Source organism: Dasypus novemcinctus, chromosome 12 (assembly GCF_030445035.2).
Source record: "Dasypus novemcinctus isolate mDasNov1 chromosome 12, mDasNov1.1.hap2, whole genome shotgun sequence".
NCBI lineage: Eukaryota > Metazoa > Chordata > Mammalia > Cingulata > Dasypodidae > Dasypus > Dasypus novemcinctus.
The window spans coordinates 22231543-22259175 of record NC_080684.1 but is presented as its reverse complement, the minus strand read 5'-3'; the positions used below and the strand labels follow the sequence as shown (position 1 = coordinate 22259175).

Below are 27633 nucleotides of genomic sequence, written 5' to 3'. Positions count from 1 at the left end.
GAAGCAAGCCCTGGGAAGAGAGGAAACCTGAGCCTGGAAAGAAGCAAGACCTGGGAACCGAGGAAGCCTGAACCCTGGCAGATGTCAGCAGCCATCTTACTCCAACACGTGGAAATAGGACTTTGGTAAAGGAAGTAATTTATGCTTTATTGTCTAGTATCTGTAAGCTCCTACCCCAAATAAATACCCTTTATAAAAACCAACTGATTTCTGGTATTTTGCATCAGCACCCCTTTAGCTGACTAATACACATAGGTATACACATTTAGTTTTTCCATTCATCTGTTGATGAATCCTTGGGTTGTTTGCACCTTTTTGCTATTGTGAACAATACTGATATGGACATTGGTATAAAAGTATCTGAGTCCCAGGGGCCCTGGGGACCACTCAGTTCGCCTGCCCTTGAAGCTTGCTATGCCAACTAATTAATTCCATAATTTAGAAATAAGAATACTGGGGCCGAGACATTTGCTCAAATCATGTAAGACGTAAAACAGATAACACCTCAGCTCAATCAAGACAAGCCACATAATCCTATGAGCTCCTGTGTGCTAAAATTTGGGAATCATGCAACAAATCCAGGTGCCCTGGGAGTCTCGGAGACCCATGAATAAGCTTGGGGAATGTCTATGAAACCCTGAAATGACACACCAAACATTGTGTTTGTATGCCTCTTCCCAGGGGAGCGGTTCATAGACTCCAGGACCTCAAAAACGGGAGGTTGGAACCTCTCTCCCAGGCTTCAAATTCCTGAGTAGTCCCAGCGTTTAGCACAGTGTCTGCATTTAGTAGGAAATCAATAAATGCGAAGGGTTAAGACAGAAGATGGGGGAAAACGGGGTGGCCAATTGCCTAACTCCAAAGAACACATACCTTTTCTTGCCTTTCACATATTTCTTCTATTTAATTTATTATTTCGAGGCAATAAAGAAATGAAAAATAAAACTGCACAAGTCGAATTATATGGTATAGCCTTTATTGCATGTGTTTCTAAAGAAACAATGATTAAACAAAATTAACTCTTTTTTCCCTTAATTCTAGGAGCATAGAAAATAACTCTTGACGATAATTACCTAGTGGGGACACTCTAGGAAATTTTCACTTTCTACTTTCTACCTTTCTGCATTATCTGCATTTTATTTCATGGCAGGCAAATTTACTTTTGTAACCAAAGTCAGATATTTTATATTGAAAAAAAAGTTTTCACGTGTTAGCACTTCTCAACGTGTGGATTCAGGGACCATTAGCAGCAGCATTAACTGGGAACTTGATAGAAATGCAAATTTTCAGGCCCCACCCCACAACTATTGAAACTGTAACCCATGGGCTTGGGCCCAGCAACCTGAATTTAGCCCTCCAAGAGATTTGGTGCATGCTAGAGTTTGAAAACCTCTGCTCATGGAGGGCACTGAGGAGAACTCTGCAGCTCATCCCCAAATATGTTCCTAGTGATGCCAGAATTCCCACCACCCTGTTTTAACCTCTATCTCCTTGAGGAGTGCTCCTCTCTTTAAGGCAAATATTACAGAAAGAAATTAATCAGGAGTCGAGGGAAAGATTCTCAAGGATGAGGGATTCTAGCAAAGCCCAGACTCATCAAAATTAATTCATGGTTTCTTAGCCATTGTTGCCATGTGGGGGAACATGGACCCAAAGTTACTTAATTTTCCTGTTTTTCAAAACCTGAATTTGTGCATGAATTTGCCTCATACCAAAAATGCTAAAATACTCTGTGAACCAAACACAGCCTATCTGAAAATGGAATTTCGCCTCCGGGGCCACCAGTTTGCAACCTCAAAGGTGAATCATTTAAAGGTCGTTCTTGAGGTGAGACTGTTCACATCCGTCCTCCTCTAGCTAATCCAGTCTCCAAAATTGTTAAAGACCAGTAACAATATAAGTAATGGTTGTCATTTCTTGATATATTGTATATTCATTTTCTTATTTAACCCTTTCATCACCTATGGAGCAGATACCATTGTCATCCCATTTTACAGATCAGAAAACTAAGGCTGGCAAACTCTAGCCAGCTTGCTTGCGGTCATACACCAGTAAGTGATCAGATTCAAGACTCACCTGTTACAGGATGGCCCTGGATTCTGGGCTTCTGGGTTCTTGGCTTATGTCACATAAAAGAATTTAAGGACACGCCACAGGGTAGTCAAGGGAGTAAAGAGTTTATTAAGAATAAGAAAATGGGAAGTAGACTTGGCCCAGTGGTTAGGGGGTCCGTCTACCACATGGGAGGTCCGCGGTTCAAACCCCGGGCCTCCTTGACCCGTGTGGAGGTGGCCCATGCGCAGTGCTGATGCGTGCAAGGAGTGCCGCCCCACTCAGGGGTGTCCCCCGCAGGGGAGCCCCACGCGCAAGGAGTGCGCCCTGTAAGGAGAACTGCCCAGCGCGGAAGAAAGTGCAGCCTGCCCAGGAATGGCGCCGCACACACGGAGAGCTAACACAACAAGATGACACAGCAAAAAGAAACACAGATTCCTGTGCCGCTGACAACAACAGAAGCAGACAAAGAAGATGCAGCAAATAGACACAGAGAACAAACAACCAGGGTTGGGGGAAGGGGAGAGAAATAAATAAATAAATCTTTAAAAAAAAAAAAAAGAATAAGAAAATGAGGAAAGTATACAGTCCATGCTGAGGCATGGACCATGGGTGTACTACAGGGTGAGTGGGGCCGACAGGGCTTTAGCTCATGGCCTTCCTAAGTCTGTTTGCTGTTCTGGTTGGTTGCCCCACCTGTCATTTCTCAGGGTGAGGCCTTTTGAGGATATCCGGGGCTTTTCCCTCTCATTCCAAATGAGATTCTCATGGGCAGGATCTCACAATGTCTTCCCCACAGTCTTCTTCTTAGGAGGTTTCTGGGCAGGGTCTCATGGCCATGTGGTCTGCCGGGCCAGCTGCCTCCCCCTTTCACTATACTAACCTGCCTCACACCGTGGTGCTGGAGAATCTCAAGTTCACACTCTTAACAACTCTGGCTGATATCATTGGTTAGTTTTTCCCGACATATTGACATTTTAATTCTTCTTTCACCATCAATCCTAGGCCTTCTAAACAGCCCTTTCAAGGCCTTGTTATCCATCCTTCTTGTAGCAACACCTCTTCATATCCTACCTAATATTCAGTTGCTTCAAGTAGGGTCCACTGCTTTTACGGAGCTGTGAGCACCTTTGCAGAAAAAGGTGCAATCTCTCTTCTGTCCCCAAGTAACACTGAAAGGTGCACTAGCAAGTTGCTAAGTAGCTGCTCAGTAAACATGCTGGTTGGTTACAAGAATCTGCTAAAAGTGTTGAAATTTCTGGTGGAAGGATATGGAGGATTGAAAAAAAAAAAAAAAGAAGACCTGCATCCCTGTTTTCAGTGCCTTTGGATACATACGTAGGAGTAGAATTGCTAGGTCACATGGTAGTTCTACATTTAACTTTTTTTTTAGATATTTATTTTTATTTCTTTCTCCCCATCTTGTTGTTTTGTGCTCACTGTCTGCTTGTCTTCTTTTTGAGGAGGCATAGGCAACCAAATGTAGGATCTCCCATGTGGGACAGAGGTGCCTTATTGCTTGAGCCACCTCCACTCTGTTTGCTGTGTCTCTCACCGTGTTTCCTTGCTGTGTCTCTTGGTTGCATCATCCCCCTGCACCAGCCTATCGCGTCAGCTTGCTGTCCTGCTCAACTTCTTTAGGAGGCACTGGGAAGAGAACCCAGAACCTCCTATGTGGCAGGCAGGAGCCTACCGGATTGAGCCACATGAGCTTCCCCATTTAACTTTTTGAGGAACTGCCAAACTGTTTTCCAAAATGGATGCACTATTTTACATTTCTACCAGCAATGCATGAGAGTTCCAGTGTCTCTGCATCTTCACCACCACTTGTCCTTTTTTTTTTTTAATTATAGCCTTACCAGAGGGTATGAAGTATTGTCATTGTGGTTTTGATTTGCATTTCCCTAATGGCTAATGATGTTGAGCATCTTGTCATGTGCTCATTAGTCCATGTATATATCTTCTTTGGAAAAATGTCTATTCAAACCCTTTGGCCATTTTTTAATTAGGTTATCTTTTTGTTATTGATTTGTAGGCATTCTTTACAGATTCTGGATATGAAACCCTATCAAATATGTGGGGCAGATAATATGGCCGTGAGACCCTGCCCGGGAACCTCCTGAGGGGAAGCCTGTTACTAGAGAAAGCTGGAAAGATCCCGTGAGACCCTAGCTATGAGAGCTCATGTGGAACTCTTTCCAGGGTCAAGGGGAAGCTCCAGATACCTTAAAACAAAAGGCCTCAGCATTGGTCCGAAAAGCTAACAGATAGGGTGACCAGTCAGAACAGCAAACACCTGGGGCCCCTCCCCAACACTAGGAAAGGGGAGGAAAGATTTTTAAAATGCCTAACCTGAGACCCCTTACACCATCTCATCCTGCAGCATGCCCATAATCTATGTAATCTATACCTCAAGATTGTGTCCTGGGAAGCGGATGTGGCTCAACTGATAGAGAATCCACCTACCATATGGGAGGATCCAAGTTTCAATACCCAGGGCCTCCTGACCCGTGTGGTGACCTGGCCCACATGCGGAGATGCTGTACATAAGGAGTGCCGTGCCACGCAGAAGTGTCCCCCGCATAGGGGTGCCCTGTGCGCAAGGAGTGCATCGCATAAGGAGAGCAACCCCACATGAAAAATGTGTAGCCTGCCCAGGAGTGGCGCCACATGCACAGAGAGCTGATGCAGCAAGATGACACAACAAAAAAGAGACATTTTCCCAGTGCCACTGAGGGTGCAAGCGGACACAGAACACACAGCAAGTGGACACAGAGAGTAGACAAGGGGGGATGGAGGAAGGGGAGAGAAATAAATAAAAATAAATCTTTAAAAAAATTGTGTACTGATTTTCTTTTCTTGTTTCTTAATAAACTCTTTACTCCCTTATCTACCCCAAGGCGTGTCCTTAAATTCTTTTATGTGACATGAGCCAAGAACTAAGTAGCCCAGAATCCAGAGTGTTCTGCTAACACTATTGTAAATGGAATTGTTTTCTTAATTTCCTTTTGGGATTGTTTTAGTGTATAGAAATATAAGTGACTTTTACATGTTGATTTTGTATTCTGCAGCTTTACTGACTTTATTAGCTCTCACAGTTTTTGTGTGTGTCTATGTATGTGTGTGTGGATTCTTCATGATTTTCTAGGTATAAGATCATATCATCTGTGTAGAGTTTTACTTTTTCCTTTCCAATTTGGATGACTTTAATTTCTTTTTCTTGCCTAATAGTTCTGGCTAGCGCTTCAAGTCTATGTTGAGTAGAAGTGGTGAAAGTGAGAATCTTGGTCTTGTTCCTAATTTTATGAGAAAAGGAATCCCTATAGAAAAATTGACAAAGGAAAACAAAGAGGTTATTTATAAAAGGAAAAAAAACAGAAGTAAAAAAAGAATTTGAGAAGATGCTGAAACATATTAATAATTAAAGAAATGAAATGATATAGCTTAAACTCAGGGCAAATTGGAAAATTGGAACTTGAATAATATCAAGTATTGATAAGGAAGTTAGGAGATAGACATCACTATCTCTGTGCATTGATGGTGAGAGTAAGATTGGTGCAGACATTCTGAAGGGGGTAGAGCTAAGTGTACATAAGAAATCATCAGAGAACCAGAAGAAGCATGTATGAAGAAGGTGTTTATTTATTTTTTTACTATACACTTTTTTTTTCATGTACCATCACTAATGCAAAATGTTAATAGGAAGAATGTGAGAGGATATAGGAGAGTTCTATGCTGCTTTTTGCAGGATTTTCCTGCCAACCTACAGGTGCTCAAAAATAAAAATATGCCTCCACTTGCTCATTATCCTCCTAGGTGGTCTTATTCCAGTGTCTCATTACTGCTGGAGTGGAATGATAGATCTGAGCTCATTTGTCCCATCGTTGCAAAACTTTCTGTTACCTAAGACTGAAAACCAGATTTAAGAGTCCAATTCAGTGTTCACACAAAGTCCAGGATCCTTCCAGGACCAAAGGGAAGAACTGCTGGCTTGCTTTTAATCCAGTTTTTTTTTAACCTTTCAAAGTTGTGAAAGCTTTACCAGAAGGCATGAGCATAGGAAACATCATCGTCCAACACTTCTCACGTAAATCCAAACTTCAGAATCCTTTTGTGGAATAAGAAGGTTATTTGCCATTTTTAAGTTCATTTGAGTAACAAAGATTATTTCCCCTTCTGCGTTTTTAGGATTTCCTGTATTCCCCCATTCAGTCTTGGTTGCCACCAGACAGAGAGCACGAAGACTTCTTTTTCTTGCACTATAGTGGAAACCTTAGCAGCAGACATTAACTGCTCCAGGGCTGTCAGAGATGCATAGAAGGTGTTTATTGTAGCACTGCTTATGGTAGCAGGAAGTTGGAGATGATCTAAGTTTATGTCATTGGTATAGTGAAAAAAAATTAAAAAATAAAATACAAAAATCCACCTAATAGAATATGTTACAGCAGTGAGAAGCAAGGGACTAGAAGGCCAAAGAAAGGTTTTTTGTTTTTTAAGATGGCAGATATAACAACATGTTTGCTGATGGAAGTGATCAAGTAGGAGGAAAATTTGGTAATACAGAAGAAAGGGGACAACTGCAGGAAAAAGTCCCCAGGTAGGCAAGAAGGAATGGATTCCAGTGGAGACCTGGAGCATGTGGGGGTGGAGTGATACTGGCTTTAAACAGAAATGAAGAGAATTTGTTGATGACAGTAACCATACATAGGTGTGGATGGAGGAAAGTGGGTCAAGTGGTTGGTAGAAAGATAAAATGTTTTATTTTGATTACTTCTATTTTCATAGTAAAATAAAAACCAAAGTCATCAGCTAAGAATGAGAAAGGAAGAAGGGGTGCTAGAAAACTGCAGAGAGCTTTCACCAATAAATCCTCCTTTCCTTCCTATATTTATTCAGCCAGGGCAGCACCCAACAGAGATGGCCCCTTATATGACAGCTTTTTCCAGTGTTTATATCCCCAAGCTTAGCATGGTGTTGAAGTGTTGAAGAGCGACTAGATATCAACAAACACACCTTAGGATCTAGCTGGGGAGGGGAGCAGTGGTATTGGTGATAACATGAATAAATACAGCTAGCATTCATTGAATGCTTCTTAAAGGATTAAACCCAGTGATTAAGAGCTTTACTTGACTATTCTCATCAAATTCAAATAACAATCTGTTTGCAACTGTTTTACAAACACGGAGATCAAGGATAGTGGGTGTCAACCACACACCATGGAGCCTAGAGGGCCTACTACTGAAAGCAGGAGGATTGCATCCAGTATCCATGTGGAATCTAAGCCTCCTCTTAACATAGATGTGCAATGGACACAACCAATCCAAGGTCCACAGAGAAAATGTGTCATTGGTGTGGGAAAAGTGGCCATGGTGGCTGCTGGGTGCAGGGAATGGGAGGAAGAGATGAGATGTGGAGGCGCTTTCGGGACTTGGAGTTGTCCTGGGTGGTGCTTCAGGGACAATTACCGGACATTGCAGATCCTCCCAGGGCCCACTGGATGGAACGTGGGAGAGAATGGGCTATGATGTGGACCATTGACCATGAGGTGCAGCGATGCCCAGAGATATACTTACCAAATGCAATGGATGTGTCATGATGATGGGAGAGAGTGTTGCTGGGGGGGGGGGAGTGGTGGGGTGGGGGTGGTGGGGTTGAATGGGACCTCATATAATTTTTTTTAATGTAATATTTTTACAAAATCAATAAAAAATTAAAAAAAAAAAAAAAAAAAGGATAGTGGGAACTTCGCCTGAGATCTCACACCTGGAATTCAAACTGCAGAACGAGGGCCCTGAGTGATACAATGAAAAAGCTAGGTTCTCCTATGGGAATTTGCTGCCCAGTAGATGAAGCTCCAGTCTCAGCATGAAGTCCTAGTCAGACACCGGATCCCATCATCCTGATTCCACTGTCACCGGAGTTTCAGTTTGTAGTTCTGCCGAATATGTGGCCAAGCTCACATCATTTTTTATAAGAGAAACATTCTCTAAGGTACCAAGTTTGAGAAAACGCTTTGCAAAGGAAGCGGGCTAGGTATGTACAAGCCAGCGGTTTCGCTGTTGCTATTAACAGTTACGACTTCTGTGCGGGGTCCGGGTCAGGACAAAGCCCGAGGGCCCTCTACATTGCACAGCAACACAGAGTAGGCTTAAAGAAGTTTTGCCGATTGTCTGGGCATGGAGTTTTCCTTATGAAGACTCAACTGTTGTCCAATTATTGGGGAAAATAATTCAGTTCTCCGGGCTAGTTGCGGAACGCCAAACTCACGACTGAAATGCAATCGGCAAAAAAAAAAAAAAAAAAATTGCTAAAAGAAAGAAAGAAATGCACTGGGGTGTGGGGCCCCGCTGCCGCCCAGGGCGCCGCTCGGGGCCGCCGGGGGCACGCGGCCCGCCTGGCCGCCCCCGACCTGGAACGGCGGGCGCGGTTCTCTAGTGGCCTCCGTGCGAGTTCCTTCGCGGCCCCCTTCTCCTCCTGTCCCACGAGAGCCGGGACTTGGAAGGCGCCGGGGAGGGGCGAGGGCCTGGGCTGGGGACGCTGCGCCCATCTGAGTCCCCAGAAGACGCGGCGGGAACTGGGGCCGCCCCGACGGCGCGGTCGCAGGCTCCGGCGCGCGCGGGGAGGCAGCTGTTCTCCCCCGCGGCCGTGGGGGGCAGCAGAGCGGACGGCGACAGGTGCGGGAGCCCCTCCCGCGGGGGAGAGGGAAAGGCGGACTCCGGGGTCGGTTCCCAGGCTGGAAACCACCCCCGCCCCCCAACCAAATCCCCGGGAGAGGCCTGGACGGCGCCGGGTCTGGAGGAGGAAGCGGCCGGAGACAGCGCGATTTCACGCGTCCTCGCGGGCTCGGGTTCCTGGGCAGGGTGGATGAGTTATGAGTTACGGGGTTTCGAGCCCGGGGAAACTGAGGTGGCCTGAGGGTGAGGCAACGGACACCCTCCCCCTCAAAAACACACACAGACAGAAATATGCACATTCGGGGAGAAACTCCCGAGGTGATCCAACCGGCTAGGGGAGTTGAGTGATTTGGCTAATGGGCGAGGCCAGATTTCAGAGGGCCGGGCTCTGGAGCGCTCTCCCCACCCGCATTACCTTTCCCAGGTTTTGGGGGTTCTTGGACTCTTGCCCTCTCCAAGAAGAATTAGGGGGAGACCCATCCTCGGTCTGCTAGGCCAAGAAGAGGGAGTCCCGGGCCGGCCGAGCGCAGGGGCGTGGGGCGCCCTCGCGGCCCGCGGCAGCAGCAAACCCGACTCCCGCCCGGCGCGGGAGGGGGCGCGGCCGTGACTCACCCCCCTCCCCCGTGCGCCCTCCCTCCTGCTCTCCCAGACACACACCCCTTCCCTCCCATCCCGCCCCTGCCGGGCTCTGGCTCCAGTTGCAATTTGCAAACTTCTGCCGCCGCCGCCACCAATTCGCTGGCGGCTCAGGTGGCCCCCGCTTGGATGTCCTAGTCCAGGGGCCCCCCGGGCCGGGCTCGGCTGGGCTCCCCTCACTCTCCTCTGGAGCCATGAGGGCCAAGGCGGCTCTGCAGGTGCTAGGCTTCTTTCTTAGCCTGGCCCGGGGCTCAGAGGTGGGCAACTCGCAGGCAGGTAAGCGGCGCCCGCGCCCCGGCAGGCTCGGCAGCTGGGAGCCCCAGCCCCGAGCGCGGAGCCCCTGACGGCAGGGGCAGGGTCTCAGGCGGCGCGAGGCCGGGAGTGTTGACCCCAGGGTCGCGGGGACCATCTGGGAGGAGACGGCCGGCTCCAGAGGTTCGGGGTCTCGGCGTGGTCGCGGCGGGCGCAGGATACGCGGACCAGTCCCTCAGCGCGTCGCGACCCTCTGGTTCGTTCCCCGGCTGCCGACACAGTAGTTCACGTTCGAGGGGCTCTGGCAGGGAGAGGGGCCGGGTCCCCCCACCCCCTCACTAGTGCACGGAGGGCACTAGAGAACCGCGCGAGGAGATAGTTGGAGGTGGAGATCTGGGTGGGAAAGGGCTCTCAGTTTGCTCTCCAGCCCCTTCCCCCCGGGTTTCAGCCACCTCCAGTTTGGTTGTTTTGCCCACAGGGCGGAGCTGCGATAGGATTGGGGTGGGGGTAGGAGTTGTTGTTCTCCTGTGTTGGAAAAACGGGAGCTGGCACCTCCTCTTCCGTGAGTAGGCCTGCCCTGGGGAGGGCAGAGATTAAGCAGAGGGCCAAGTCCAGGTGACCTCAGGTGAGAGGCCCAGCAGAGGCTGGCTGCCCGCCTTCCCGCAAAATAATGAAGCTGGCAGGTGCCCGACTGGACCAACCTCTTTGTCAAAACTCAGATTAATTCAACTACTATTTATTGAGCATCTACTATACACATGGCCCCGGGCTGGGATCTTCAGGGGCAGAACTTCCAGCCTCTCTTTCTCCTGTTTGTCTTTTCTCTCCTCAACCTCAGAGCCAAGAAGGCACCTCTCCCACCTGCTGAGGCCCCTGGTCTGGGGAGTCCTTCCCAGGCCCCATTCCTTACCCCCATTTTGTTTATTTGAGTTGCTCTTTTCTACTCATCTCCCGACTCCCATGACATCGGAGCCCCTTTTCAGGGTGTCTCTGGTCCCACAGACTCCTGAGAGCTTGCTGGAACTGGAGGGGTCCTGTAACTCTCCTCCCCTCCCCCTAGTTCCCAGCTTGGGATTTGGCACAGCCAGGGCCCCTTCCCTTGGGTGGGAGTGGGAGAAACACCTGTGCTTCCCTCACAGTTGCTGGGCCTAAATTTAGACCCTGGGATCTTAGATAGGAACACTCCCAGCTGGTGGAGAGAATTGGAGTGGGAGGGAGGAGTGAAGTGACTGTATCTCTGTCCCATCCAGACCCTGGACTCTTCAGCCAGGAACCCGGGAGTCCTAGATTTCTGGCCTCCTTCTCTGGGGGAGACAGGGGGCAGGCATGGTTGGGTCTCTTTGCCCTTTATCTGGATTCTGCAGCCTCTGGGCATCCGGCCCTGTCTCAGGACTTGTATGGCCCCTTTGTCCCTGCTGGCTGTGATGGGGGTGGGGGATGTTGGAGGGGAGGCCTCTGGTTGAGGAGGGGCTGGAGATTCTTGCCGTATCCCTCCCCCAGGGCTCTCTACCAACCCGAGGGCCTGTGACGCTGCCCCTCCCTTATGCCCCTGGCCCCTGGGTACGGCCAGGGGTTTCTCTGACTCCAGTGCCCCTGCCCCCTCCTGCAGCTGCCTAGTTCCTCCCCAGAGGTGTTGTTCAAGCTGCCCCACCTGGGGCCTTTGTTCCCTGTTTGTGTAACATGGACTTTACCCTCAGACTGCTGGGGGACTGGGAGGTACCTCTAACGTGGCCTCCCAGCACAGACACAAAGTCTTCACCAACAGATATGGCAGGTGTGATGGATGGGGCACCTGAGTACTCCTCAGGCAGGAAACCCAAAGGCAGAGCCCATGTAGATTTCTGGGCCAGCAGGGGAGGGGTGCACGTGGTCGTGTGTGCCTCCCTGTGTCCGTGAGCATACACACACCACTTCCCTGGGCAGAAATCTTGGCTCCTCCTTTATCTAGGGAGGATTGGCGCCTTGACTTGGAAGAGGGGGTGTCCTGCCAGGAAAGGAATTGGGGTGGAGCTGTTCTGGAAATGACTAACCCTCATAGTCTCTTTCATTGCATCTCGAGGACCCTGGGGTCCCCAGGCTCCTCTGGGAGTTCCCGGCCTGTTTACTGCTCTTTGTTGGGTCTAGGCCAGCCCGGGCCCTGGCTGGAGAGCGCTAGGCCAGGGGCCCTCAAAGGTCAAGTAGTGAGCCCTGGGGTGGATCTCAGGGGAGTGGCTTAGGCCTCACCAATCTCTCCCTCCTTTCCCACTCCTGCCTCCCACTGAGCTGGCACTGCCTCAGGGAAGGGTGGTTGGAACAGGTGGTATCTACCTCCCCCCCCAACACACACACACACACACACACACACACACACACACACGTCTTTCACTGAGTCAGAGGAAAGACAGGGGTAGGGCTTCAGGGTCCAAGATTTTCCAGAGCCCCTATATCTTCCATTTATCTAAGGTCAAGTGGACCCCCAAGACAGACATGGCTCCTGGTCCGCTCCCCTAGTGGATTGCCGTGTGGGAAGGCCTCTTAGCGAGCCCCTTCCTGACAGTGAGACGGGGTGAAAGGCTTGGAGGTTCTGCTGCTCTTTCCTGACTTCTCTGCATTTGTTGCAAATACCCAGGGCACTTTGTAAAGTGTCACGCCGAGGAGCTGGAGTATGGATTAGGGGTCAGGAGTGAGAAGGGAAGCCAGGGTTTAGGAAGAGAATTGGGGTGTGGGGGGTGGTAGGCAACCAGCTTCTTATCTTCCTGCTTTAAAGACAAAGCTCCCATTGACACCCCTACCCCCTCCCCACCATAGTGAGGTCATTTGTCTGAACCCAAGGCTTGAGGGGCCGAGTGCTCGAGAGGAATCTGGGGACAGGGTGGGGCAGCCCCCTCCTCCTGGATAGAATCGCCTCTTTGTGGGCTGGGCTGTGGCCCCAGGCACTGCCCCCCCACCTCTGCCCCCATCCCACCCGCAGGAGACACAATAGGGGCTGTGTGCTAGCCCCAAAGAGATATTTATTCCAGGACCTAGAAGGAGGCTGGATGGGGGTAGAGAAGTAAGTGCCCTTTGGGTGGAGGGGTGGGGATGGGAGGGGAGATGGAGGGGAATAACCAAAGTGGGGGTTCTTTTCTAACTTCTCCTTTCTAGGGAGAAAAAAAACAACAACACCCCCCTTGATTAACCTGTAGTACTCAAAATAGTACCCAGAGGAGTCCCTGGTAGAGAATGGAATCCTTTTCACCTCCAGTCTGGGGAGATTCAAAGAAAAGAGAAAGCGCAGGCTCTCCGTCCAATATAGGTCTCCAGGTCTATCCATGCGGGGAGGGGGTCAGAGGCAGCTGCCTCCTGATTCTGTTGAGAGGTACTGGAGGAGGGCAAGTAAGGGGTGGCCTTAGGGAACGGGGGATGTGGCTGAACACTCGTGTCTAGCCCTCTCCCACTCTTACCTTCACTTTGAACAGTGTGTCCTGGGACTCTGAATGGGCTGAGTGTGACTGGCGATGCGGAGAACCAATACCAGACCCTCTACAAGCTCTACGACAGGTGTGAGGTGGTGATGGGGAACCTCGAGATCGTGCTCACAGGACACAATGCTGACCTCTCCTTCCTGCAGGTGAGAGAGGCTGACCTGACCCTCTTTCTCACCCTGCTCAGCCCTGTTCTCCTCACACAAACCTGCTTCCTTCCCCTATGGTCACCTCCTCCTGGATGCAGCGTTCCGAAGACTCAGGAGTACCTGACGGTCAAACCCGTGTATTTGCAGGAACAGTGACAGGAATCTGGGTTCCGTGCTGTAGTTACTGAGAAGAGGGAGGGGCAGGCTAAGCAAGAACTAACCCAGAGATGCAGCTGAGGGCCGGGTGGCACCTGAGGAGATGAGGAGGCTAAGCACAGCCCCTGCTGGCATGGGGTGTGCTAGGAGAGGGTGGGTGGGGAGCTAGAATTTCTCCATCATTTCTGCTACTGTTTCTTACTCCCAGATGGGATACAGCATTGTAACACAGTCTACTCCCTACTGCACAATTAGAATGAGAAAGGGTTAGAAGAGCTAAGGATTCCTTAATGCCTTAGGGAGGGAGAAGGGATTGAGCTTTTCGTCCCGTTGTCCCTCTCAATAACACCATCTGCTCCATCGCAGTGGATCCGAGAAGTGACAGGCTACGTCCTCGTGGCCATGAACGAGTTTTCTACACTGCCTCTGTCCAACCTCCGCGTGGTGCGGGGGACCCAGGTCTACGATGGGAAGTTTGCCATCTTTGTCATGTTGAACTACAACACCAACTCCAGCCATGCTCTGCGCCAGCTCCGCCTCACTCAGCTCACTGGTCAGTTCCCGATGACTCCTCTGGCTTTGCCCCTCAGCCAACCTGCCGACAGCCACCTCCTTGATAAGGACCCAAGACTGCTCGCTCCCAAGGTGCCTAACACCTTGACCACTGTAGTCTGAAGAACCACCACTAAAATAGTAGAGGGTGCCTCAGTAGGGGGCACCTGTCACTGTCCTTTAGTCCTAGTGAAACTGGAGTTTGAGCTGGATCTCTTACCCATTCCTCTGACTTCAGAATACAGTGTACCTTGATGGCCTCCCTTCTCTAGGAAACCTACCTTTACTCCATCCCCAAGCCCCACAAACTGGGGCTTCTCCCTGTCCCGGCCATTTGGGAAATACAGGCAGGGCTATGTGTGTGTCTTGGGGTGGGGGCGGGGGGTGGGACACTGAGTTAAGGATCTTCTTTTCTTTCCCTTCCCTTCCCCCACTGGCCAAACCGGATCTGGACAGGTGTCTGAGGACACAGGAGTACTTTTGGCCTGGCTTCTCTCTATTCGTATAAGGCAAGCCTTCTCCTCTGCAGCTCAGATTGAATTGGACATATTTCCATTATGGGTCTTGTGTCCTTTTGGACTGGTGGGAAGGTACAGAAGAAGAGGTCTGCTGTGGCACTTGACACTGTCACTTCTCTTCCCTACCTCAGAGATTCTGTCAGGAGGTGTTTATATTGAGAAGAACGATAAACTTTGTCACATGGACACAATTGACTGGAGGGACATTGTGCGGGAGCGAGATGCGGAGATAGTAGTGAAGAACAATGGCAAGAGCTGTGAGTGGCCCCGACCTACCGAACCAGAGTGCCCTTTCCGTTCTTTGTACCCCTGTGTTCTAATCTGAACCCACTTCTCCGCTAAGAAACACCCCAGACCCTAGATCCCAGGAGCTTACCAGGAGGCCATTCCACCAGAACCCAAACGACAGAAGCAGTGAATCAAGAAAAAGGGCAAGACTTAAGAGTCTTAGTCTGTGCTAAGTGGGGAAGCCAGATCTTTGGACTTTATATACATTACTCTTTTTGTACCACATACTCCCTTCTCCTTAAACCTACCTAGCCCTGACACAGTCTCTTTTTCCTTGCCTATTCACATGTACCTTTTCTTGCTGGGTTCAATTTGCCAAGGAGGAACCAAGTTCCAGGGTTGTGACTGGGATCAAGGGTGGCAACTCCCTAGTCCCTCCCCTTTGGGCTGCTCTGTGGGTGGTGTGGAGGCGGGACACCACCCTTGTTGACAGGTTCACTTGAGCCCAGCCCAGCTCTCCTGGGGCAAGGAGGGACACTGCCCTCCCTCTTCCCTTCCCGGGACTGGGTAGCCTTTGTGCTGACATCATACCCTGTTGATTCAAGCAAGCCTGCCTTAACCCTGATGGCCTCTTGTGTTGTCTTCCTTCCCATCCAGGTCCCCCCTGTCATGAGGTCTGCAAGGGGCGATGTTGGGGTCCCAGACCAGAAGACTGCCAGATATGTGGGTTATCTTCCTTTTAGAAACTTCATACTCATATGCTTTCTTGTCTCCTTCTGCCTCAGCCTGTGTCACCCGGGGGGTAGGGATGAGCCTGGAGGGCAAGTGAGTGAGCAGTGGCCCCAGAATACAGTAGTAAGAGACTTGACAGCCATGCTTCTCTTCCTCCACAGTGACCAAGACTATCTGTGCCCCACAATGTAATGGTCACTGCTTTGGGCCCAACCCCAACCAGTGCTGCCATGATGAGTGTGCAGGGGGCTGCTCAGGCCCTCAGGACACAGACTGCTTTGTACGTACTGAGGTTTTCCTGCGTTCTGAAATGGGGGCGTGGGCTTGGGGCGGAGATAGGATACGTAAGGAATATTTGTGAATCTCCCTTGTTCCCAGGCGTGCCGACACTTCAATGACAGTGGAGCCTGTGTACCCCGGTGTCCACAGCCTCTTGTCTACAACAAGCTAACTTTCCAGCTGGAACCCAATCCCCACACCAAGTATCAATATGGAGGAGTTTGTGTGGCCAGCTGTCCCCGTAAGTGTCTTTGGGGAAGCCACATCTGTAGTGGATCCAGGCTTTTAGATAGACTTTCAGGAGGCAGAAAGGATTCAGTGTGATGGTTAATGGGTGGGCCTGGAAGGCAAGTGGTTATAATCATTTAACCATTCCCAATGAGTGGCCTCTAGGTTCTGTTCCCTTCCAAGAACCTGGGGGTGGGGGCAAACCCAGTGCAGAGCAGGAGAGGCCAAGGGCTAGAGGAGGGGCTCGGTTGGTAGTTGGCAGTGTTCCTCACCTCTGTTTGTACACTCCTTTTCCCTAGATAATTTTGTGGTGGATCAAACTTCTTGTGTCAGGGCCTGTCCTCCAGACAAGATGGAGGTGGATAAAAATGGGGTCAAGATGTGTGAGCCTTGTGAGGGTCTGTGCCCAAAAGGTGAGTGGGATAGGGAAGACGTTGATAGAGAGACATCCATTCCTCTGAGGCTCCTTCAGGCCTCCCCACTAAACTTCTTCTGTGTTTGCAGCCTGTGAGGGCACCGGCTCTGGGAGCCGCTTCCAGACTGTGGACTCGAGCAACATCGATGGATTTGTGAACTGCACCAAGATCCTGGGCAACCTGGACTTCCTTATCACCGGCCTCAATGGGTTAGAGATCAGAGAGCCTGCCTTCCCTCCCACCTCACCCCCCCTCACAGTGTGCTGCACTGGCTTAACCCATCATGTGCAGGGCTGATTAGGAATCTATATAAATCATAAAATCTTAGAGGTTGCAAAGGCCCTGAGAGAGTGCTTAAGTCAACTTCCTACCCTGGGCTTGAATCTGTTCAGGGACACTCCCAAACCGTCAGATACCATGCCGCTGATTGGCCCTGAGCAACAGGGACAGTGTCTTCTGTAAAGTTTTCTAAAAGTTCAGCCTTAAATTTAGATTATAATCTGCCTCCCCATGACTTCCTGCTGTTTGCCGTAGTTGTCCTCCATGGAATAACAAAAAGCAAAAGAACTTTCTAATCCATGGCACAGAATTTAAAATGTGTGTGTACACATGTGCATGTGTAAAGGATCCTTTTTTTTAAGTTTTTCTTTTGACTTAATTTCAGATCTACACTAAAGTTGTAAGAATGGTATAAAGATTTCTCATACCTTCCTCACCTGGATTCCCCAAAGTGAACATTATATCACATTTTCTTTATCATTTCTCTCTCTCCCCCTCCCCCCTTCCTTCCTCCTTACACACACACACACACACACACATATACATATTATACACAGTATTGTTTTTCTGATCCACTTGAGGGTAAATTTCCAGATGCAGTGCCCCTTACCTCTGTTCTATATCAGTGTATATTCCCCAAAAACTAAACATTCTTATAAAACCATTGTGTAATTGTGTGTTTAAAAAAAATGATATCTGATCTACTTCATTCAAATTTCACTACCTGTTCCACTGGTGTCCTTAATAGTAAAAGAAAATTCTGGATCATCTATTACATTCAGTTGTCATGTCTCTTTAGTCTTCTTTAATCTGGAACACTTCCTCCATTTTTTTGTTTGTTTTTCCCTGACGTTGCTTTTGATGAGTGCAGGCCCGGTAACTGATAGAATGTTTCTCAGTTTGGGTTTGTCTGATGTTTTCCTCATTAGGTCCAGGTTCTGCATTTCTGATAGGAATACCACAAATGTTTTCTCAGTGCATCATTTCAAGGAGGCACATAATGCTGATTTATCCCACCATTGGTGATAGTGTGTCTGGTCACTTGGTTAAGGTGATATCTGCCAGATTCCTCTATTGTAAAGCTGCTATTTTTCTCTTGGCAGTTAATAAGTATCTTATGGGGAAATGATTGCCTGAATCAATTACTGTGATGATGTTTGCCAAATTGGCATTCTAGGGTTAGGAAAAGACTTCCCTTCTTATTCATTTATTCATTTCTTTATTCAAGAATAAGGGTGCTTATTTTATTCAATGGTTTAGAAGCCTTTACAATCCTTATTTATTTTGGTGATCTGTTGTCCCTGATTTGGCCAGTGGAAGACTTCAAACTGGCTCCTGTGTTCCTTCATTTTTTGAGCATTTCCTTATTTTTTGGCACAAAATGTTCTAGACTTATGCTCTATTTTCCAAGGAGCCCTGGGTGCGTTTAGTAAAGAATGGTATTTAACAACCAAGTTCTGAGGCCGGTTGTGCTCACTGCTGCTGGGATATACCTCTAGCGTATTGATCCATTTGTACTGTTCTCCCCAGAGATGAATGGCGCAAAATCCCTGCTCTGGACCCTGAGAAGCTTAATGTTTTCCGGACAGTACGGGAGATCACAGGTGAGTGGGAGACCAGGTACTGCTCTTTTTGAGAGGAACAGACGAACCACCAGCACAAATTGCAGCATAACTACCTGAGAAAATCACGTTCCAGTTAACAGGGGCGGGGCCAGGAGAGAGAACCTGAGAAAGGAAGGGGAGAAGGCTCCCTACTCATATGCTTCTCTCCAACCCCTCAGGTTACCTGAACATCCAGTCCTGGCCTCCCCACATGCACAACTTCAGTGTCTTTTCCAACCTGACAACCATTGGGGGCAGAAGTCTCTACAAGTGAGTAAGGCGTATGGAGCCGGTAACATCACCAGGCAATGAACCCTGTTTCTTTGACAGCCTCAGGTGAAATACAAGGCCCTGTCTCATACAGCAGGCCTGAAAGACCTGGAAGTTTGACAGGGGAAAGTTTATAAAAGGAGGGGGATTCCCTTTGGGTGGACCTAACTAACCCAGAGCAAATTTGTTGAGTGAAAGTGAATCCGCTGCATGGTCAATTTTCCCTTTGTGGTCTTCCCTCTCATCTTGTCTCCTTATTCTCAGCCGAGGCTTTTCGTTGTTGATTATGAAGAACCTGAATGTAACATCTCTGGGTCTCCGATCCCTGAGGGAAATTAGTGCTGGGCGTATCTACATAAGTGCCAACCGGCAGCTCTGCTACCACCATTCTCTAAACTGGACCAGGCTGCTTCGGGGACCTGCAGAAGAGAGACTAGATATCAAGCATAATCGGCCCCGCAGAGAATGCGGTGAGGGAATGGGCCCACTGGGTAGTGGGAAGAGGGGGTCAGGGAGGAGGAAAGTGTAAGGACTGTTTTGTCCTGGAAATAGGAGTAGGGGTGGGAGGAGGAGCCAAGGAGAAGGAGCATTTTAGAAACTCTGGGGGTTCAGGTTAGAAGCAGTAATGAGGCAACGCCTTTTTCAGAGTCCTCAGACTCATCTACTAACCCATCCCTTCCTCTGCAGTGGCAGAGGGCAAAGTGTGTGACCCACTGTGCTCCTCCGGGGGATGCTGGGGCCCAGGCCCTGGGCAGTGCTTATCCTGTCGAAACTACAGCCGAGGAGGTGTCTGTGTGACCCACTGCAACTTTCTGAATGGGTACGTTGAAGGGGCAGAGAATTGAGAAGGGGTGGGGTGGGGGCCCTGGAATGGAGCTGTTCAGGTAGCACCTGAAAGCCTTCAGACTACTTTCTGTATATGCCTTTGGGAAGGAGGTGGAGACCCTGTGCTTGAGGAATCAGGGCACAAAGGTCAGGACTTGGAAGTGACCTCCATCCTCTTTTCCCAACTGTAGGGAGCCTCGTGAGTTTGCCCTTGAGGCTGAATGCTTCTCCTGTCACCCAGAATGCCAACCCATGGAGGGCACTGCCACATGCAATGGCTCGGTACAGTAGCACCGGGGTCTCTTAAGAGAGAGGGGGCATGGGCAACATTGGATGGCCTGAGGAATGACATGGTCAAATCTCAAGGCCAAGGCCAGCACAGGGAGGCCAGATAATGCTAGGATTTGTGGATGGAGGATCCTGAATGTCTGAGTTGGTCTTTGCTGGGGGAGGGAGGGAGGTGGATTGAACTAACCTTCAGACCCCATTTTTCCTGACCTCCTTTCTCTCTTCTACCCAGGGCTCTGATGCTTGTGCCAAGTGTGCCCATTTTCGAGATGGGCCCCACTGTGTGAGCAGCTGCCCCCATGGAGTCCTAGGTGCCAAGGGTCCCATCTACAAGTACCCAGATATTCAGAATGAATGTTGGCCCTGCCATGAGAACTGCACCCAGGGGTTAGTGATGGGATGATTAGAAAAGGGGATCAAAGGGTAGGAGTAGGAACACAGAATAGGGGGATAGAGGAGGGCGAGGGGATCAGAAAGAAAGGGACTGTAATTTAAGAATCACTCCTAGCTGTGTAGTAAAAGAACAATCTGAAGGGAAGCAGATTTGACTCAATGGATAGAGCGTCTGCCTACCACATGGGAGGTCCAGGGTTCAAACCCATGGCCTCCTGACCCGTGTGATGAGCTGGCCCACACACAGTGTTGATGTGCACAAGGAGTGCCGTGCCACGCAGGGGTGTCCCCCGCGTAGGGGAGCCCCACACACAAAGAGTGCACCCCGTAAGGAGAGCAGCCCAGGGCGAAAAAAGTGCAGCCTGCCCAGGAATGGCACTGCACACACGGAGAACTGATGCAGCAACTCGACACAACAAAAAGAGACACGGATTCCGGGTGCTGCTGACAAGAGTATAGGTGGACACAGAAGAACACACAGCAAATGGACACAGAGAGCAGACAACTGGAGAGGGGGACAGCGGGGGAGGGGAGAGAAATAAATGTTTATAATATAAAAATAAATCTTAAAAAAAAAGGTACAATCTGTAATGGCACAAAATTGTACTACAATTTGGGAACCTCAATTCAGGGAATTCTCACTTAAAAGGGGCTCAGGGAACTACAGATGGAGGCTATGTCTTGGAATATTCTCTAGAATGGAATGCCACAGTAGGATCAGAAACAAGCTTTTGTATATTGAGGTTATTGGAATTGAGCCTCCTGTCGTCCAAGCTCCCATTTAAGGTGGAGACTTTCTTCTCTAGGTGTACAGGACCAGAGCTACAGGACTGTTTAGGCCAACCACTGGAGCTGATCAGGTATGATGGGCTTAGAGATTCAGAAAGCTGGGAATATTTGGGAGAGAAGCTAGGGAGAGAGCAGTTATCTGCTGGGAAGAGTGGATCTCTGTTTCTTCTGGGCTTTTCTAGTCTACTGGCTCTGGACGGGGAACATAAGAATTCAGGCTCTTGGTCTTCCCTTCCTAAAGTTAACTGCTTAGGGGGTCCAGATCTAGGTGAACCCCTTCAGTGCTCAAGAGTACAAAAATATATGTGTGAATGTTAGCTTCTTGCCACAAATCTGCACCATGAGTACAAAAATATACGTGTGAATGTTAGCTTCTTACCACAAATCTGCACCATACCTTCAGCACAGATATAGATGATATTTGTAAGGAAAGACATACACTCAGAATAACCCTGGGCTTCTCATATCCCATAGCAAAACCCATCTGGTGATGGCTCTTGCAGTGGTAGTAGGATTGGTTGCAGTTTTCCTGATCCTGGCTGGCACTCTTCTCTACTTGCGGGGGCGCCAGATTCAGAATAAAAGGGCCATGAGGCGCTACTTGGAACGGGGTGAGGTGAGTACTTAGCTTAATCCTGAAAGATAGCCTAACCATCACTTTTTTTTTTTATTCTTTTTTTTTCTTTATTAGGGAAGGTGTGGGTTTATAGAATAATCAGGCATAAAATACAGGATTCTCATACACCACCCCATTATTAACACCTTGCATTGGTGGGCCACACTTGCTACTACACCATCACTCTTTAAAAGCTTCCTCTTTCTCTGGAGATTTGATCCCTTTCTTCAAAGAAACAGTGTGGTCTACTAGAAGGAAATGGCCAAAGAAATGGGAGACGTGTATTTTAGCCCTGTTATGCCATTAATCTGTCAATGATTTTAAAGAAGTTAATGTCCTTCTCTGTGCCTCAACTTATATATCTATACAGAAGAAAAAAATAACATTCATCCTTACAAGATGGCTGTAAGGATGAAAGGGGATGATGCATGTGGAAGTGCTTTGAAAAAAATAGAGTACTAGATAAAAGTTCTCAAGATCATATTATTTCTACCTCTTCCCACCACCCAAAGGGATGATTGCTGATCTTATGAGCACAAACAACTTCTTCAATCCTCAGGATCTGTTGTTTCCCAATATGCCTATGATGTTTTCTGAGACTAAAGACAATTCCTCTTCCTGCTCCCTCTGGGCTCTGCTGCTCTTGGCATCCACTGATGGAGAGGTACAAGGAGTGGGACATGGGAGTTGACTTTCCTGACTACCTCCTCCCCATCTCCTCTTCAGAGCATAGAGCCTCTGGATCCCAGTGAGAAGGCTAACAAGGTCTTGGCCAGAATCTTCAAAGAGACAGAGCTGAGGAAGCTTAAAGTGCTTGGATCAGGCGTCTTTGGAACTGTGCACAAAGTGAGTGGCCCACAGAAAGTCTGGGGTGGGGGGGGAGGAGTGGAGAAAAGGATCTAAAGCAAAGGGGAGAAAGACTTAGGGAAAGGTCTGACCTCAGGCTGACTCCTGCTCCAAACTTCTTAGGGTGTGTGGATCCCTGAGGGTGAATCAATCAAGATTCCAGTCTGCATTAAAGTCATTGAGGACAAGAGTGGACGGCAAAGTTTTCAAGCTGTGACTGATGTAAGTGAAGGAAGGAGATTCTGGAGAGAGGACAAGATTAGAAACATTCTTTAGAAGCACGGTCCTGTGTTAGGTACTATGTTATCCTTGCTGATGTACTTGAGGATGTTCTACATGAATTCAGGTTGGACGTAGGGAAGCCCTGATCTGGGCATGCACATGTTGAGTGTATGTGAACGTGTTTGTTCTGTAGATAACTCTTCTTATGTCTCTTAGCATATGCTGGCCATTGGCAGCCTAGACCATGCCCACATTGTACGGCTGCTAGGACTGTGCCCAGGCTCATCTCTGCAGCTCGTCACCCAACACTTGCCTTTGGGTTCCCTGCTGGAGCATGTGAGACAACACCGGGGGGCCCTGGGGCCACAGCTGCTGCTCAACTGGGGAGTACAAATTGCCAAGGTGAGAGGAATCTGGAGGAATTCTATGAGGGAACAGCTTGGCCATAGGGAGACAATGGCTGTGGGGAGACAGGGAGGGGATGGGGAGGATGAAGTTCTGAGCTGCCTTCCAGGTTTAGGGTGATTCTTAATCTTGACAACCAATTCCCCCAACCTGAGAATACTGCATTCCCCTACAGGGTATGTACTACCTTGAGGAGCATGGAATGGTGCATAGGAACCTGGCTGCCCGAAATGTGCTGCTAAAGTCACCTAGTCAGGTTCAAGTGGCAGATTTTGGGGTGGCCGACCTGCTGCCCCCTGATGATAAGCAGCTACTGCACAGTGAGGCCAAGGTAAGACAACACAAGGTGCTGGGTGAGCCTGGGGATAGGGAGCAGTAAGTTTTCTCTTTCAGGTGCTGCATGATAAGTTCAAGGAGAGCAGTCTGGAAATTTAATTTCTGAGAACAACATAGAAAAGAATGATGAAGAACTTAGGGTTTGGAAAGACTTAAAAAAATTTTGTAGAAATCAACTGGTGACAACCTTATCTCTTTTGAAGTACCAGGGTTGGGTATTGAACCTGGGACCTCATATGTGGGAAGCTGGTGCTCAGCCACTTAGTTACACCAGCTCTTTATCTTTAATCCTCCAGACTCCCATTAAGTGGATGGCCCTCGAGAGTATCCATTTTGGGAAATACACACACCAGAGTGACGTCTGGAGCTATGGTCAGTGTACCTGTTTGCCCCCCTTACCATTACTGGCCCAAATTTCACAGTTGCCTTTTGAGATCCCTCCTAGAATCTCTAAGCCCTTCTGATCCTTGGGTCAGATCAGGTTCTGCCTCTTCTTTGTGCCCACACCTGCCATTCTGCCAGTGACTAATCCATTTCTCCCTGGTACCAGGTGTGACAGTTTGGGAGCTGATGACTTTTGGGGCAGAGCCCTATGCAGGACTGAGACTGGCTGAAGTACCAGACCTGCTGGAGAAGGGGGAGCGGTTGGCACAGCCCCAGATCTGCACCATTGATGTCTACATGGTCATGGTCAAATGTGAGTTACCTGTTCACCTTAGCCATTTTCTAACCAACTTTCCACCCTACTCTGCTTCCCTCTTATGGCTCTGCCTCCTACACCTTACCCCCAGGTTGGATGATTGATGAGAACATACGCCCTACCTTCAAAGAACTAGCCAATGAGTTCACCAGGATGGCCCGTGACCCACCCCGGTATCTGGTCATAAAGGTGAGTAGGGACTAAAAGGTGTCAAGAAAATTTAAAGAAAAGGAATCTTGATGGAACCAGGATCTACCTTAACATCACTTGCCCCAATAGAGAGAGAGTGGGCCTGGAGTTCCCCCTGGAGCAGAGCCCCCTGCTCTGACGAACAAGGAACTGGAGGAAGTAGAGCTGGAACCAGAACTGGACCTAGACCTGGACTTGGAGGCAGAGGAGGACAACCTGGCAGCCACACTGGGCTCTGCCCTCAGTTTGCCAGTTGGAACACTTAATCGGCCACGTGGGGTAAGACACTAAGTACCCAAGACTCTAGCATGTCCATCTGCACACCTGAGCCCTCATGAACTCCACAGATACCCAGATCAACTACTCAGAGGATCCTGCTGGTTTCTCTCATTAGAAGAAGGGAGTAGGTTTGTCCACTGATTGTAACCTCTCCTTTACGTTTTCCTTCCTAGAGCCAGAGCCTTCTAAGTCCGTCATCTGGATACATGCCCATGAACCAGGGTAATGTTGGGGAGGCTTGTCAGGTAAGGTCTGCCTCTTTAAGGGTCTGCTGAGAGGCTGGGTGGCAGAGGATCCTAGGATTGACAGGAAGATCTTAGAAACCATTGAGGTTTAATCACTGTCTATTTTCCTTCTTAGGAGTCTGCCGTTTGTGGGGGTAGTGAACGGTGTCCCCGTCCAGCCTCCCTGCACCCAGTGCCACGGGGACGCCTGACATCAGAGTCATCAGAGGATCCTGTGACAGTCTCTGAGGTTGAGCTCCAGGAGAAGGTGTTGATGTGTAGGAGCCGAAGCCGGAGCCGAAGCCCACGACCACGTGGGGACAGTGCCTATCACTCCCAACGCCACAGCCTGCTCACTCCTGTTACCCCACTCTCCCCACCGGGATTAGAGGAAGAGGATGTGAATGGTTATGTCATGCCAGATACACAGCTCAAAGGTACCTGACTTCCTAGGACTTTTCCCAAATCTTCCTCTAATCCTCCTTCTCCAGGCTTTCCTCTTAATCCTTTTGTTATCTCTGGTCCTATCCCTCTCTATTTATTTTCCCTACATTTCCCTACTCCCTACTGCCTCGCCCTGAAAAGTCCTCCATATACCTAACTCCTCCTTTCAACCCCCAGGTATCCCCTCTTCCCGGGAAGGCACCCTTTCTTCAATGGGTCTCAGTTCTGTCCTGGGTACAGAAGAAGAAGAGGAAGATGAGGAGTATGAATATATGAACCGGAGAAGGCGCAGCCCACCTCGTGCCCCTAGGCCAAGTTCCCTCGAGGAGCTGGGTTATGAGTACATGGATGTGGGATCAGACCTCAGTGCTTCCCTCGGCAGCACACAGAGTTGCCCCCTCCACCCTGTACCCATCCTGCCCACTGCTGGCACATCTCCAGATGAGGACTATGAATATATGAATCGACGGCGTGGCGGAGGTGGCCCTGGAGGGGATTACGCAGCCATGGGGGCCTGCCCAGCAGCTGAGCAAGGGTATGAAGAAATGAGAGCTTTCCAGGGGCCTGGACACCATGCCCCCCATGTCCATTATGGCCGCCTCAAAACTCTACGGAGCTTAGAAGCCACTGACTCTGCCTTTGATAACCCTGATTACTGGCATAGTAGGCTCTTCCCCAAGGCCAATGCCCAGAGAACATAACCCCTGCTCCCTGAGGCATTTAGGGAGCATTTGATGGCAGCTAGTGCCTCTAGAGGGTACCCTTCTCCCTACTCCCTCTCCTTTGCAGGTTTCAGCCCCATTTCCCTAGTCCTAGACAATTCCATTCAACCTTTGGAGGCTTTTAAACACTTTGACACAAAATTCTTTTGGTGTGTAACCAGCTCTGCACTTTCTTCTCTTTTCCATCTCCAGGAAAGGAGAAGGTTTTCCCTATTTTGTGTGCTTCCCAGTCCCACTGGGCTTCCTCAGGAGACTTCCCTGGAGATATGAAGGATTACTCCCCAGATCCCTTTCTCTCAGGCTCTGACTTGTTGGGAGTAGACTCTTGAGTGTGCCTCTGGTTCCCATTACACTATCCTCAAGAAGAGGAAAGGCGAGAACCCCTGGCAGGAGAAAATAAAATTTTGGGTCTATGAGTTTTTGCCTCCTGGGAGAACTCGAAAGCTTAAAATTTTGTGAAGTAAATGAAGAGAGGTTAAAAGTAAATCTTAATGATTATCACTAATTAAGCTTTTACTACCAGCCAGGCACCATGCTAAACTTTACCTACATTATCTAAATTACAAATGAGAAAACTGAGTCTTAAAGAGATTAAGTAAATTAAGAGACAGATCCAGGATTCAAATCGTCCTAATTCCAACGTGCATGATCTTTAAGGTGTCGAGGAAGTCAGTTGAGCCCTTAAAAGGTCATTGTTTTCTTGCTTTTGCACTGAACCAGCTCTAATCCCACCGAGGATGATCTAATCCCTCCTCCCCTGCTGGCATCTCAGAAAGTAGAGGAGGGGGCCAGAAGGAAAAATAACTGGACATCTTTTTGTAAACCATAGCTCACATGTGCTGTAAATGATCTCGCTACTCCTTACCCAATGACAGATCCATAAGGGTCCCCAAAATCCAAGAGGTAATCTCAGCTGGTAGTGAAAAACCTCCAGTTAGGATAGAAAGGGGACCCAGCTCTGGACCGCTGTCCCCTGGGGTGGGAACCTGGAGGAAAATGTCATATAGCTTTGTTTTGTTTTTATACATGTCTGAATAAAAATGCCAAAGTTTTTTTCAGCTTTTACTGTCAAGGAAACCTTTAGTGTGTGTGATGAGACACGCCTTTTTTTCCTCCCCTCAGAGGTGATATGGCATGCTGTCTTCGATGGTCCTACTTTGTCCCATGTGTCTTTCTCCAGCTATACTTTTCCTTAAACATCACACACACTCCTTTTAAGGCAAGGGTTCTTAACAAGGGATCCATGAGCTTGAACTGAAATTTTTAAAAATCTTTGTTCTTGTGGGAAGGTGTTGGTGCGGGTGAGATATATTAAATAATACACAGTATAGCGGTGTGGATTTAGTAAGGGGTCCGTGGAACAAAAAAGGTTAAGAACCCGATTTAAGGATTTCACTAGGATTCCATCTGGACAACTGGATATGCCTGGGGAAGTTAGAGAAAATTCTATAAATAGGTTATCTTATCTGATATACTTCCTTCAGGAGAAATTCTTAAACTCCCAGATGCTTCAGAACTTTCATTCTCTTCAGAGGTGATCACCAAATCTCTGAATTTCCCTCGGGTGCCAACAAAGTCTGCTGTTCAAATAGTGCTATTTTACTCCAGTAGGCGTCGGCCTCCAAGTTGGGAGGCAATAAGTGGATAATCCCTCCGAAGTCTAGCTGCCCAAGTTAGCCCCGGCTTCCTGCACCTTGGTCTCTCCTTCCACACCCACTGGGCCCCTCCCCGTTTCCCGGCGTCGGGGAACTAGACTGGACTGGCTGGGCCGGTCTCACCGGTTGCCCCAGGGGTCTGGAGAAGGACGCGAACCACCTCACCGCCTGTGTGAAGAAGACACTGCCCCCTCGACTCGGCTCCACCCTGACCCTCGGCCTCCAAACCCGG

General features: G+C 49.0%; 1 protein-coding gene, 1 long non-coding RNA gene and 1 other non-coding gene across 6 annotated transcripts; 1 reads left to right on the top strand and 2 right to left on the bottom strand.

The window, feature by feature from the left end:
- Positions 1 to 5672: 5672 nt before the first annotated feature.
- Positions 5673 to 9282, bottom strand: LOC131280567 (uncharacterized). The gene is made up of 2 exons (XR_009188202.2): positions 9142 to 9282; positions 5673 to 8321 (listed from the first exon to the last, which is right to left on the bottom strand). It is a non-coding gene; the product is annotated as an uncharacterized lncRNA (long non-coding RNA).
- LOC111765990 (small nucleolar RNA SNORA31) lies at positions 6245 to 6368 on the bottom strand. The gene has a single exon (XR_002798168.1). It is a non-coding gene; the product is annotated as a small nucleolar RNA SNORA31 (small nucleolar RNA).
- A 21-nt stretch (positions 9283 to 9303) lies between the features above and the next one.
- ERBB3 (erb-b2 receptor tyrosine kinase 3) lies at positions 9304 to 26804 on the top strand. 4 transcript variants are annotated; one of them, XR_011650234.1, is made up of 29 exons: positions 9304 to 9638; positions 13052 to 13203; positions 13729 to 13915; positions 14564 to 14689; positions 15318 to 15383; positions 15554 to 15672; positions 15771 to 15912; positions 16199 to 16312; positions 16404 to 16524; positions 18125 to 18198; positions 18378 to 18468; positions 18733 to 18938; positions 19156 to 19288; positions 19485 to 19575; positions 19814 to 19968; positions 20781 to 20834; positions 21238 to 21379; positions 22106 to 22225; positions 22349 to 22447; positions 22664 to 22849; positions 23028 to 23183; positions 23485 to 23560; positions 23739 to 23885; positions 23980 to 24077; positions 24168 to 24356; positions 24530 to 24601; positions 24717 to 25017; positions 25202 to 26631; positions 26703 to 26804. XR_011650234.1 is itself a non-coding variant. In XM_004466097.4 (28 exons), the coding sequence occupies exons 1-28, from the start codon at positions 9557 to 9559 to the stop codon at positions 25723 to 25725; spliced, it is 4023 nt and encodes a 1340-aa protein (XP_004466154.2). In that variant the 5' UTR covers positions 9356 to 9556; the 3' UTR covers positions 25726 to 26804. The 4 variants fall into 4 exon arrangements, 2 of the variants coding, with proteins under 2 accessions (XP_004466154.2, XP_058164019.1); XR_011650235.1 differs by lacking the exon at positions 9304 to 9638 and adding an exon at positions 12563 to 12645; XM_004466097.4 differs by having other exon boundaries at positions 9356 to 9638; positions 25202 to 26804.
- The last annotated feature ends 829 nt before the right edge of the window (positions 26805 to 27633 follow it).

Excerpts from the sequence above, each read along its gene's own strand:
- ERBB3 (XM_004466097.4), top strand. The coding sequence starts at position 9,557 with ATGAGGGCCAAGGCGGCTCTGCAGGTGCTAGGCTTCTTTCTTAGCCTG. Across the intron at positions 16,313-16,403 it reads TGAGGGTCTGTGCCCAAAAG|CCTGTGAGGGCACCGGCTCT; the intron begins GTGAGTGGGATA and ends CTGTGTTTGCAG. Across the intron at positions 25,018-25,201 it reads GCCAGATACACAGCTCAAAG|GTATCCCCTCTTCCCGGGAA; the intron begins GTACCTGACTTC and ends TTCAACCCCCAG.